This window comes from Lissotriton vulgaris, chromosome 4_1, assembly GCF_964263255.1.
Source record: "Lissotriton vulgaris chromosome 4_1, aLisVul1.2, whole genome shotgun sequence".
NCBI lineage: Eukaryota > Metazoa > Chordata > Amphibia > Caudata > Salamandridae > Lissotriton > Lissotriton vulgaris.
The window spans coordinates 1,516,946,994-1,516,958,832 of NC_141691.1; the positions used below are offsets into that span (position 1 = coordinate 1,516,946,994).

General features: G+C 52.1%; 1 protein-coding gene across 1 annotated transcript; it reads left to right on the forward strand.

The window, feature by feature from the left end:
• The first annotated feature begins 7,601 nt into the window (after positions 1-7,601).
• Positions 7,602-10,901, forward strand: SOX17 (SRY-box transcription factor 17). Its single transcript, XM_086966964.1, has 2 exons — positions 7,602-7,949; positions 9,612-10,901. The coding sequence occupies exons 1-2, from the start codon at positions 7,646-7,648 to the stop codon at positions 10,391-10,393; spliced, it is 1,086 nt and encodes a 361-aa protein (XP_086823090.1). The 5' UTR covers positions 7,602-7,645; the 3' UTR covers positions 10,394-10,901.
• The last annotated feature ends 938 nt before the right edge of the window (positions 10,902-11,839 follow it).

An 11,839-nucleotide genomic window follows, 5' to 3' on the forward strand; every position in this document is an offset into this window, starting at 1 on the left:
GAGCAATCCAATAAGCTGGTGCCCTGGTTATAAGTTGCAAGTTCAAATCGTTCTAAAGAGAAAAGAACTCCATTAAACCACTTGTCCAAATTAATAGGGACATTTGTAAAATAACAATCAAAGGATCACTTACTTAAAAGCGGTGGCACACCCTCCCCTGCAGGCTCCATGGAGAGGAGGGCACACACAAGACGCAGTCTCCTCTGATGAAACTGCAACTTTGCTTTATTTTGTTTGCTTTTTCTACTTTGGGAGTTTGATGAAAAACAAAAACTAATGGCCATAATGCACTGGGAATGTTCTCCGAGTGGCTGCTCGTTTTTATTTTTCCCCTGTTCAGGACTGACAGGGCTTTTTTTTCTGGTGGTCCTGAGCAGGAAAAAATTACTTTTGAACGTACGGTCTAAATACAGCAGATGGTCTGCCCTCCGGTGACGGACTGAACAATATCCTACGAGCCCCGGTCAATGGCAGCACGTGGTTACATACCTGACCTGCTGGCACTGGCCGCATACGGGCATCTGGACGCACCGTTGGTATTGAGCTTGGAGTTTTCTGGCCTCTCTCCTGACAAGTGCGAGTATAACTAAGCGCGCCCTTAGGACCCGGGCCCCCCGGCCTCGCCCCCCGTCACGTGGTCTAGGGCGGCCGGTCGCCCAATTGGCACCCGGCCGCCAAGTACTTCCGGGTCAGCTAACACGTATGTCCGGGTGGCAGGGGGCGGAGTCCTTTGCCCTATTTAGGGTCAGGGCACCTTGACCTCAGTCTCTCTTCACCCTCTGCCACTCCAGCTGACGACCTCGCCGGGCGACTCCATTCCACCCCCCTCTCCTTTTAGCTTAAGTTTAAATTCCCACCCACCCGTCCCTTTGCTTAGGAGTTAGAAGGGGCGGCTTTTTGCGGTAAAGAGACCTGCGATCAGTGACATTGACTAACACAATAGACGGGAGTCCGCCTTGCGTACTCCCTAGGCCAGCACTGAGGGGGGAGACTGTAAGCTCTTCGCTGGGAAGATGTGACCACCGGCTTGGGAGGCTAGGGCGACAGATCACAAGCCTCCTGGGTCACAGGGCAGCCTGGTGGTCGGGGGGCGGTGGGCCCTGGAAATGGCGGACAAGGATCAGAGGTTGGGGCCCACCTCTCTTTGGCGCAGGTGCGCTGCACCTTGCGTGGTAGGCTCAGTGCGAGATGCGAGCCAGAGGGCCCCCTTGGTGCTGGGGGGCGATGAGATGATTTTGCATTTATGATTTTGCATTTATGGAAGTTAATATTAAAAGTGTTTGTGAATTTTGATTATGCATGTTACTTTGCTTTTGTCATGTTTATGAAATGTTGAAATTAAACATGGCCTTTTTAAACCCACTCACTTCTTTGATGTTTCAATTGTGGGTTGGTGTGTCAACTAGGGGGAGGCGGGGCCATGCTGGGGGATCCGGGTCCTATGGAAAGTAGTGCCTTTTTGTCTCTGGGAGCTGGGGGCAATGGTCAAACTACACATTTGGACTGGTTTAAATAGATATATGAGAAGGGTCGGGTCTCCTGCTCAAAGTACCTGTTTACTGCTGAGAAGTTTCGGCACTCCCATTAAACAGTGCTTAGAAGTGGTGCTGCTCCTTTCAGATGTAGGAGTTGTATGCTCTCAGTACCGGACAGTACGTGACCACTTAAATCACTGCATGTCACGTGATGGTAACGCGTCGTTGCGAGCATCTTGCTGCAAGTCGAAAAAAAGCAGTGTTTTGTATTTTCTTTTTACACAAAACGTCTGGTTTTCACTTATGACGAAGGGTGGCTGCTCAGGCGGGGTGTGTGCACCGGAAGCAGTAGACCGCGCCCCTCGGGGTGAGGTGGTCTAAGGGATACAGGGCCACCTGGAGGAGAGGCAGTGGGTGGAGAACCTGGGCAAGGTGGGGGTTAGGGCGGCAGGGGGCGAGCTTAGGTGTGCGGAGGGGCATGGCCAAGAGCCGTACCGCCTTGTGGGAGTGAAGGTACCGATAACGTTTGCTCCGGGCTCACTGCTGTGCGTGTAGTTCTTAAGCACTGAACTGAAAGCTGTCACACACACATATATATATGTGACTTATAAACGCCAAAATAAATGTAAATAAATAGCGAGAGAAGAAACTCTGAGAGGGTTCCAGAAGCGGTCCGGATGTTTGCTGCTGTAAATGTGCCATCTGTGACTGTCTCTCAACTTCAGCACCACTTTGTGCATCGAGTCAAAAATAGAAGCGCGACGTGGTGAAGTGGAAACCGTGTGTGCCCGTGTGAAGGTCGCGGGCATCCTCTCCTTGACATCCTCTGAGACGGGGTCAAGGGTTGGGTGGGGGGCGGGGAGCAGGGCAGGTAGCCATTGTCTAGGATGGAAATGTCAGCCCAGGGCAAGTTCGGCGCGGGGGAGGACGGGGCGAAGTGTAAATGTTTGCAGGAGAGGTGACGAGACGTGTTCCCGGGTTTCGCGAAAACTGGTGCTGCCTGTGGCGCTGAAGAGAAAATGTTATTCCATCACTAGTGGCTGCAAAGTGCCCTATAAGTGCCCCCGGCCGCGCTCCCCTTGGCTCTGTTTGGTGTGGAGGCTGGCACCGAGCTGACGCCAGGTTAATAAACCCACCGTCCGGCTGATAATTCAGTCTGACGGGCTGGGGGTCTCCTGTGGGCTACAGGGCATTGCCGAGAGTACACAGACAGTCCCCCTCATTCGCCCACTGTCGAGCCCGGCTAGCGCCTCTTACCGCCCTAAGTTCCCAAGCGCTCCCTCTTCCCTGGCTTTGATCCCGTGTACAGAGGGTTCCCACACAAAGGCTGGGAGACCTGTCCATTGTCCGGCGCCATTTGCATTTTATTGGGCGCGTGGTCCTCCAGGTCTGCCGGATTCAGAGGCCTGGAAGTAATACACACTTGTCAAATGCTTTCTTTGTAGTTTCGCTTATTAGCTTTGTCTTGATGATACATTTTCATATTTAAATTCACGTTCAATACATGTATTTTAATTAGGTGTCCATGGCGGCCTTAATAACTAAAATATATCTTTAGAAATATTGAAAAAATTGTCTCATCGTTGTGTAAAGCAGTATTACAAGTGAGCACAATTCTCACTGCAGGATTGTGGAAACTGATCATGTCGGCCTGTTTCGTTTAGTGCGTGTTTGTAACCACCATCGGCGCCTAGAAGCGACATAATTCTCAGCGTGTGCTGACTAATAAAAATATTAATAATCATAACGGTACATTCGTTTTTATTATTTGTGTGTCTCTGTTGTTGATATTTTTGGTTGATTCGTCTTTGTCTGACATGGATTCAGAAGTCAACGACAAAGTATGGACCCGGGAAGGGTCAAATGGATGCACTGTGGTCCTGATGTGTAAGGATTTCACCCAGTGTAACTCCGATTTACAGGTGGGAAAAGATGTGATGTGATAGAATGCACGCGAATGTTTTTAGCTTTCTTCACACTGGGTATTACCAATGGCATTTTTATTTTTATCCTATACACCCACAGTGTAAACAGCGCTCCGTGTAACACCAGCAAAATGTAAGGTTTAGGGTATTCACGAACTAGTGCAAACGCAAGCAACTCCTACACTTTTCAGCGCAGCTGGGACCAAGTCCTACTGAAAGTGTGGGAAAGTGCTCCACTCAAACCAGGGAGAATGCTGTGATCTGATACAAAAAAAAAGGGGAGTTGGAAGTTGAAATAAAAATACTGTAGGAACCCCCAACCCTTAATACGTTTCTTAAAGCGGCGTTTGTTTTAATGAGGACTGTTGCATATTTTGAGTTAACTTGTACATGGCGCACATGACACCCGTTTCAGAAATATGTCTCTTTTTTTTGTGTAACAGATGTTTCATATTGCACACTCTCGCCCATCTCAGGTGTCAGTCCTTGCAGGTACTCAGTGCTCCCAGGGCTAGAAGTTGTGTCTGTCCTACAGACCCAGAGGATCCCTTTGCAGGAGAGAAAGAAGAGTCACTCCTCTCAGGGTCCATCAATCCCCACGCACTGAGTGCTGCTGGGTCCCTCGCAAAGTACTGAGGGCCGCATCAGAGAATATAACTGAGTCTCGTCGGTGCAGTTGAATATAAACAGGTCTTCTCGGTATGGTTGAAAAAAACAGGCCTCGTGCATACACTTGGGCATAGGAAGGCCTGGTGCATTCACTTGGACATAGGAAGGTCTCGTGCAAACACTTGGACATAGGAAGGCCTGTTGCATGCACTGGGCATAGGAAGGCCTCGTGCATACACTTTGTCATAGGAAGGCCTCGGGCATACACTTGGACATAGGAAGGCCTCGTGCATACACTTTGACATAGGAAGGCCTCGTGCATACACTTTGACATAGGAAGGCCTCGTGCATACACTTTGACATAGGAAGGCCTCGTGCATACACTTGGGCATAGGAAGGCCTCGTGCATACACTTGGACATAGGAAGGCCTCGTGCATACACTTGGACATAGGAAGGCCTCGTGCATACACTTGGACATAGGAAGGCCTCGTGCATACACTTGGGCATAGGAAGGTCTTGTGGACATAGGAAGGCCTCGTGGACATAGGAAGGCCTCGTGCATACACTTGGGCATAGGAAGGCCTCGTGCATACACTTGGGCATAGGAAGGCCTCGTGCATACACTTGGGCATAGGAAGGCCTCGTGCATACACTTGGGCATAGGAAGGTCTTGTGGACATAGGAAGGTCTCGTGCATACACTTGGACATAGGAAGGCCTCGTGCATACACTTGGACATAGGAAGCTTCTTCTGAGCCTTACTCTCGGCTCAGTGTTACCGGTGGGGGTCCTGTTTGTGTCCACCTGCAGCTTACAGCAACGCTAGACCTACCTTCACCCGAGGCAGCGCCTTGCTGTGCATCTGGTACCTCTCGGTGCATGCCCTGTGCCCACCTCTCTGTGGGCAGGGAGCGCAGGGGTTGTTTTAAGCAGTGACGTGAGAACTACACTGTAATGTTCTGTAAGTTCACGTGAGCCTCACCATAGCTGCTCTTGATTGTGGCCTTATCCAGGGGCAAGGCTCCGTGTGGGGGGTGGGGGGGCGGCCTTGGCCATGCCCTGGCCCAACGAGCACGCGGGGTGAGAGTGAGTGTGATTCAAGCAGTGTGGGGCGCGTGCCCGCCTCGCTCATGCCATCGCTGCGCAGCGCAGCCGTCCCTATCCCAAGGATGCTACTGGTGGCTGCATCGACACCTCCCCTGCTGCTGAGACATCGACAATCCGCAGACGCCTCGCATTTCCTCAGCGCTGGTAAAGGGTCCATTAGGCTCAGAGAAAATATCGTTCGACTAAGGTAATTTTTGGAAGGTCCATTCAAGAAAACGGTGTTTATTTTAATACCCATATATTCAGTGCTTTAAATTGGCCGGTACTGAGTGCTGGCACGTATCACAGTGCTCGATAAACTCACATTGCCCCTTCCCAAACACACACCCAAGCAGCACTCAAACAGACACCGGCTCTAGCGTCACGCAAACACACAAACTGCGTAGGGACTAAAAATCAGGAATGTGCTGCACTAAAGAGCACCAGCCATGAAGAGACCCTTCGCGTGCAGCCCGTAGAGCTCCAGAGAGTATCAGTGGGGGCACCACCTGCTCGTTGCGGGGCTCAGAGGGGGCAGGCAGGGTGTGGGGTTCGTGTTAAGATGGAAACAGCACGTAGAAAAGCGCCCCGCCGAGGAGCTGAAATGGGCGAAGCCCAGCAGCCCCACTCTCTCCCCCCCCCCCCCCGCCCCCCCCCAAACACACACACCTATAATTAGCGAGAGACGTTCACGCGCCCAGGGGCCCACCGAGCCCGCGTCAGGATTCCAGGTGAGCAGAGTATCCGAGCGCGAGACTTGGCTGTGCCAAGCTGGCACTGCCAGCACCGGTGCCAATCTGCTGATGGAATATAAGCGTCGGAGCTGCGGACTGAGGTTTAAGTCCTTAGACTCTGCTGCCGTAGAAGAAAACACACACTCACAGACACTTTCACGCGTTTCTACACCCCGCAGATTAATGGTGTCTGCAATACCAGGTGTTGCTGCTGAGCAGCTCTACGGTACGCATTTTATCCACATAGGTAACATGCGGAGCAGACCTCATATCCCCGTGCGCGGGGATAAAATGTGTTCTGTAGAGTTTACGCTGCATAAGATAAATTCGGCGCTCCAGCTGCAACACGTGTTATCTTACACTCAAATGTGGCACTTAAAGTCTAAACACAAAGGAAACAGCCCTGCGATGCTGCACTGTAACATGAGCGCTTCTCACATACACCTGGAACAAAAAAATTTCTCCTGAGCCCGGGCTCAGGGAGGTCACAACAGACCCAGCAACGGGTGCATTCAGGAACAAAACGAGGCTGGAGAAGTGGAAAACTAGTGCACGCTTATTCACGACGGCGCTGGCAGCGCGCTCTCGAAGACCATGTATGTGTGCGCAGGTATTTACTGTGTACATGCGTGTGTTCGAATGGAATGTGGGCATTTTTATGGCAGACGTTTGCACGATCCAGTCACACGTGAAAAGTCTAGCGCTTTAAATGCAGTGGAGAGATGTCAGCAGTTTTCGACACCTGTTAAGAGAGTATTTGTAATATTCATATGCCTGGACTAATAACTTGTATTCAGTAGATATGTTTGGATTTTTTTTTAATCTACGAACATCCTGGAAACGCTTTGCTCCTCAAGCTGGCGCTTACTGTGGGGTAGAGGGCGAATACTGACGGGGTGGTAGGTTTCGGGGACACGAGCGCCGCCTCGGGCTCACACGCCGCACCTGCTGCATTTTCATGTTCACTGTCCCCCTCCAGACTTAAGCAGAGTGGACTGTATCGGGGAAGGAAAAGTCATTTTTTAGACATTCTGTTTTTATTGTGATAAAAAATAAATGATGGCCAGAGCTAGAGGTAAGATTTCTTGCCGGCAAACACATTCTGCTGTTACTACCCGGGTCATACTCCGGGGCGTAGCTTGCATTGGGGCATCAGGTGCAGTGCACCGGGGCACGGTTCAAACAGCTGCCGGGGCGGGAGGGGTGCATTCATTATACCGCCCTGGCATACTCCACCAGAAGGTGCACCCCTTGAGATGAATGCCCTCCTAACAAGCTCACCGACTTACATGGCTCCAAGGGGTTTCCCTGTCATCTTCCGAAACAGTGCTCATCTCCGCCGATTTCACTGGTGAGATCAAGTTAAAACAAGCCCAGTTGCTTACCCCTGTTGAATCCCGAAGGGTGCCTGCCCGGCACCTAACCTGCCGCGAGCATTATTATAAACTAAAAGCGCCTATAGCGCTGCAAAGCCCACACCCCCTTCCTGTTTGTTTGGGATCAGTTTGGACATTAGGCTGGCAGTTGAGGTGCTTGGCCCTTGGGGGCGTCGCGCCTACCTGTCACCCCCAGCCAGCACAGCTTCCACCCCCTCCGGCAGGTGCTGCAGCGGGAGCCAGGGGCGGGCACGGCCCCCGGCCCAGGGCGGTCTCCGTCCCGCCCCTCGGACACCTTCCCGTCAGCGCCCCGCCCCCGCCGGGGATTGGCCGGCGCCTCGGGTTTAAGGAGGCCGGGCCGGGAGTGCAGGGTATGAACCGCGGCCCAGCCCCAGTCCGAGCTCAGTGCCAACTGTGCCCTCAGAGTACCCCCCAGAGCCATGAGCAGCCCCGATGCCGGCTACTCCAGCGACGACCAGCAGCAGGGACGGTGCTGCGTGGCGCCCCTGGGCATGATGCAGCCCGGGCACTGCCAGTGGGCACCCGACTCCATGAATTCCCCGGGGGACGGCAAGATGAAGGCAGAGGGCGGCCACCCTCGAGGCGCGGCGGCCGGGGGCTGCAAGGGCGAGCCCCGCATCCGCAGGCCCATGAACGCCTTCATGGTGTGGGCCAAGGACGAGCGCAAGAGGCTGGCGCAGCAGAACCCGGACCTGCACAACGCCGAGCTCAGCAAGATGCTAGGTAAGGGGAGGGGGCGACCAGGCCGAGCCTTCCGGGTTCCCGGGATAGTCCCTTTCCACCAGCTGTCACGGCACATGTCGAAACATTTTAATTTATCACGTTCTGGATTGCATAGAGAGTCGACTGAAAACGGTGACAGCAGAGGGAGCGTGTATATGCATGTAATTGAATTAATATGCACTAGGCTGGGTATAAAAGTTGTATTACATTTAATGCCTCAGTTCTGGTTGTCGTTGGTGTTTCTGTTTTGATATGAGCGCTGTCATTTAAGTTATTGTGCCCCTCAGCAGAGGTGATTTGCAGTTCTTCCACAGCTCTAAATGTTCCTAGTTTTCAAAATCTGGTCACCCTACGAATAGGGCATAGTTGAGTGGGGGCTCTCGAGGGTCTTTGCGGCCGTGTGCTTCTGGGAGCAGGGCCCGGCTTTCTTTAGTCACTGGACGCCAAAGATCACCCGTTACAGCAAACTGTTTATACTCAAGGACATTATTATCAACAGCAATCATAATAATAATAATAATAACCAAATTGTCCCGGAAAACTTTGAATGAATTCCAAAGGGTTGATGACATTTTTTTTTTTTTTTAGTTCAGAAAAGTTTATTGATCAAATAACGGGTGTCATTACAGTGAAAAAAACAGTACACCATAGAAAATAATAACAAGCCAATAAGGCAGTGCAATGAAACGGGCAATTACAGAAAACTCCAAATTAACAAGTGAGGTTGATGAAATGTACATGCCGGGATGCGCCTCTCTTCGCTATTCGTCTCTTAAAGTAGCTACGTTGCATGTGTCTCGTGGATGTCTCATTAAATCGAACGAAAAGTGCTTTACCTGCAGTGACTCCGTAGGTCTCTTGTTAATTGAAATATAAGTACTTCCATTAACAGCGCTCACGATGACATTAAAAGTCTTCAAGGCGCTTCCAATCTAGATTTCATTATCGCGCAGGCGGATCTCCGCGGCCCTGCTAATGATGTTTACACTAGTGTTGTGCCTGGAGCTGAAAGTGCACAGACTGTTGAAGATGAATGAGCGGCATTTCCACTGCAAGGCAGGCAGCACTGCAGCGCCGCTGTCCTTGCACCGCTAAAGACATCCTTTTAAAGGTGCCTGGATCGGATGCCGCAGATATATTAACTATGTGTGCATGTAACTACACTTTATTTATACTTACTGTCTTGGCGTATATTTCCCCATATCCAGAATTAGCACAAGATGCGCGTTTACCTCCGCAAGTAGCGCATATTCATAGCAGCCATAAAGACCAGTTTAATCCCTTAATTGTTTAAGGCGCAGTAGGGGAATCGCGTTTCTTTTTGTGGTGTACTTTCAACCTCTTAGCTATCAAAAGTGGTCAGGTCTCCCGTGTTGCAGGCGCTTTTCTAGTGCTTTAAACGGCCAGACATTTCTAGTGGGAGGGTGCCGGCTCTGTATGCCCTCCACGCACAGTGGTGAGGATTCGTGCGCTTGTGTTCAGTGAAAAACAACAGTTGATGGACAGAATGCAGAACAATGTCATACATTCACCCCAGTACAGAGATCTGGGCCTAAATCCATCTGTTTTTTTGGTCTTTTGCTTGTGTTCAGTGTTCAGTGTGCCAGGTGTGTGTGCGTTCAGGGCTCCTGTACTCACCAGCTCTCTCCTCTCCCCCCACAGGCAAGTCGTGGAAGGCCCTGACCCTGCCGGAGAAGCGGCCCTTCGTGGAGGAGGCCGAGCGGCTGCGGGTGCAGCACATGCAGGACCACCCCAACTACAAGTACCGGCCGCGCCGCCGCAAGCAGGTGAAGCGGGCGAAGCGCCCCGAGGCCGGCTTCCTGCACCTGCAGGACCCGCAGGGGGGCGGCGGCGAGGGCCTGGCCTACAGCGAGCCGCAGGGGTACCCGGCGCAGGCGGGCCCGCTGCCGCACCTCGCCCACTACTACCGGGAGTGCCACTACGAGGGCTACCCCCTGCCACCCCAGGAATCCTCCCCCGCCCTCGACATGGGGGACCCGCACCCCGCCTACTACAATGCCCACCTGCAGGATGAGTGCCAAGGGCTGCCCTACAGCTACCACCCCGACTACAGCGCCCCCCAGAGCCGGCACCTGGCCCAGGCCGACCCCCTGGGGCACCTGGACTCTGCGCAGGGCGCGCAAGGGGGGCAGACGCCCCCTCATCTATACTACGGACAGATGTACCCCTCGGGCATGGGCGGCAGGCACCCGGACGAGCAGCCCTCGCCGCCAACCGAGCATCACCCGCTGAGCGCCCTGAGCCAGGCGCAGCAGGCCGAGCTGCTGGGGGAGGTGGACCGCACCGAGTTCGAGCAGTACTTGAGCTTCATGGGGTACCACGGGCACGAGGCCCACCTGCCCCCAGCGGACAACGGCCTCATCTCCTCGGTGCTCTCGGACGCCAGCACGGCGGTGTACTATTACAACTACCCCAGCGCGTGAGCGGCTCCACATTTTATCCCCACGACAGCCCCAGTCTAAGACTCCTCGATGAGGAATGCCTGCCGTGCTCTGGGATGCCAGTACTTCGAGGTGCTACTACCACTTCAGAGTGTTTGAGGACTCCGCATTTCATCCACAGCACCGACCACATATCAAGACAATTCAAGCAGAACGTGTATGCCAAGTCAGACGACCCCGAACTCTTCCTCACAGAGGGTCGCTCTCAGACTTTTCAAGAACTGCATGTAATTTATTAGTTTCTAAATAGTGAGCGGGTTGGGTGCTGTACTGTGGCTTTCTCTGCAGTCCCGACCTCTGGTCGTCAAAGGCACATGGTGAATATGTCAGAACAAAAAGTAATTTATTTGGACTCTTAAAGACAATGGACGCTGCAAGACGACATGGGCTCGTACATTGTCGGCCTGTGCGTTGTTAATACTGTATATTCAGATTATATCGGTTTTGTATTTGTATTTTGCACTTTTACAAATAAAACACTAAAAATGCAGATGTGTAGATGTGGCAGTAAGATCGCAGCAGTCCATAAATGTCCCTGTTATCTCGTGTTGTCATTGGCTGGTGGGGGTGGGGGGGTAATACTACAAACGCAGTGTTTGCAAGACGTACAAAGTACCGCAACCGTCCAGTCACATTGTGCTCCGTGAAGATAAAATAGCCGCACAAGCCAGCGCACTGAACCACAGCATGTGATATCGCCAATCACCCCGATCCGGTCAGGAGAAGGTGCATTACAAGGGCGTAGCTTGGGATGTTACACTTCCATTCAACAACGTATTCTGTAGTAAATATTTGGGTACAAGTGCTTGCAGTGGGTATGGCGAAGTGTCAGTCAGATTTCACCTGGGATTTTTACATGTCCATACTAACAACACAGTCTCCTCTCTGTTTTGAAGACCTCAAAAAACGTGAAGAACCCTTAACAATACACCCACCCCTCTCTTTCACTGCCTAGTTAGGTCCCCAGCATGCTACGCTAATCACATAATGTATTTTAACAGAATGTCCCAGCGTGATTTTGGGGAAATCTAGAGCTCGCAGTCCCTCAATCTTATTGACGAAGCTATGTCCCTGGGTGTATCCGGGACCCCAGAGCCAAACTTGAATCCCAAGCGTCTGTGCGCGCCCCCGGAGGCGCGCGCTCCTGTGCCCCGGGTGCTGCGGTGGCGTAAAAAAAGAGCGCTGCTCACGGGTCACGGAGACAGGCAAGTGCGCGTGTGTGGGACAGGCGAAGCACAGCTCATGTTGGTACAGTATGGTAGCATGTATATCCTCCTGTTCGGTATCTATCTCAAAATAATGCCCTGTCGGTCTATCTATCTCAATAGTTATCCATCTCTAAATAATGCCCTGTCGGTCTATCTAACTCAATAGTTATCCATCTCTAAATAATGCCCTGTCGGTCTATCAAACTCAATAATTATCCAT

Excerpts from the sequence above, each read along its gene's own strand:
- SOX17 (XM_086966964.1), top strand. The coding sequence starts at position 7,646 with ATGAGCAGCCCCGATGCCGGCTACTCCAGCGACGACCAGCAGCAGGGA. Across the intron at positions 7,950-9,611 it reads CGAGCTCAGCAAGATGCTAG|GCAAGTCGTGGAAGGCCCTG; the intron begins GTAAGGGGAGGG and ends CTCCCCCCACAG.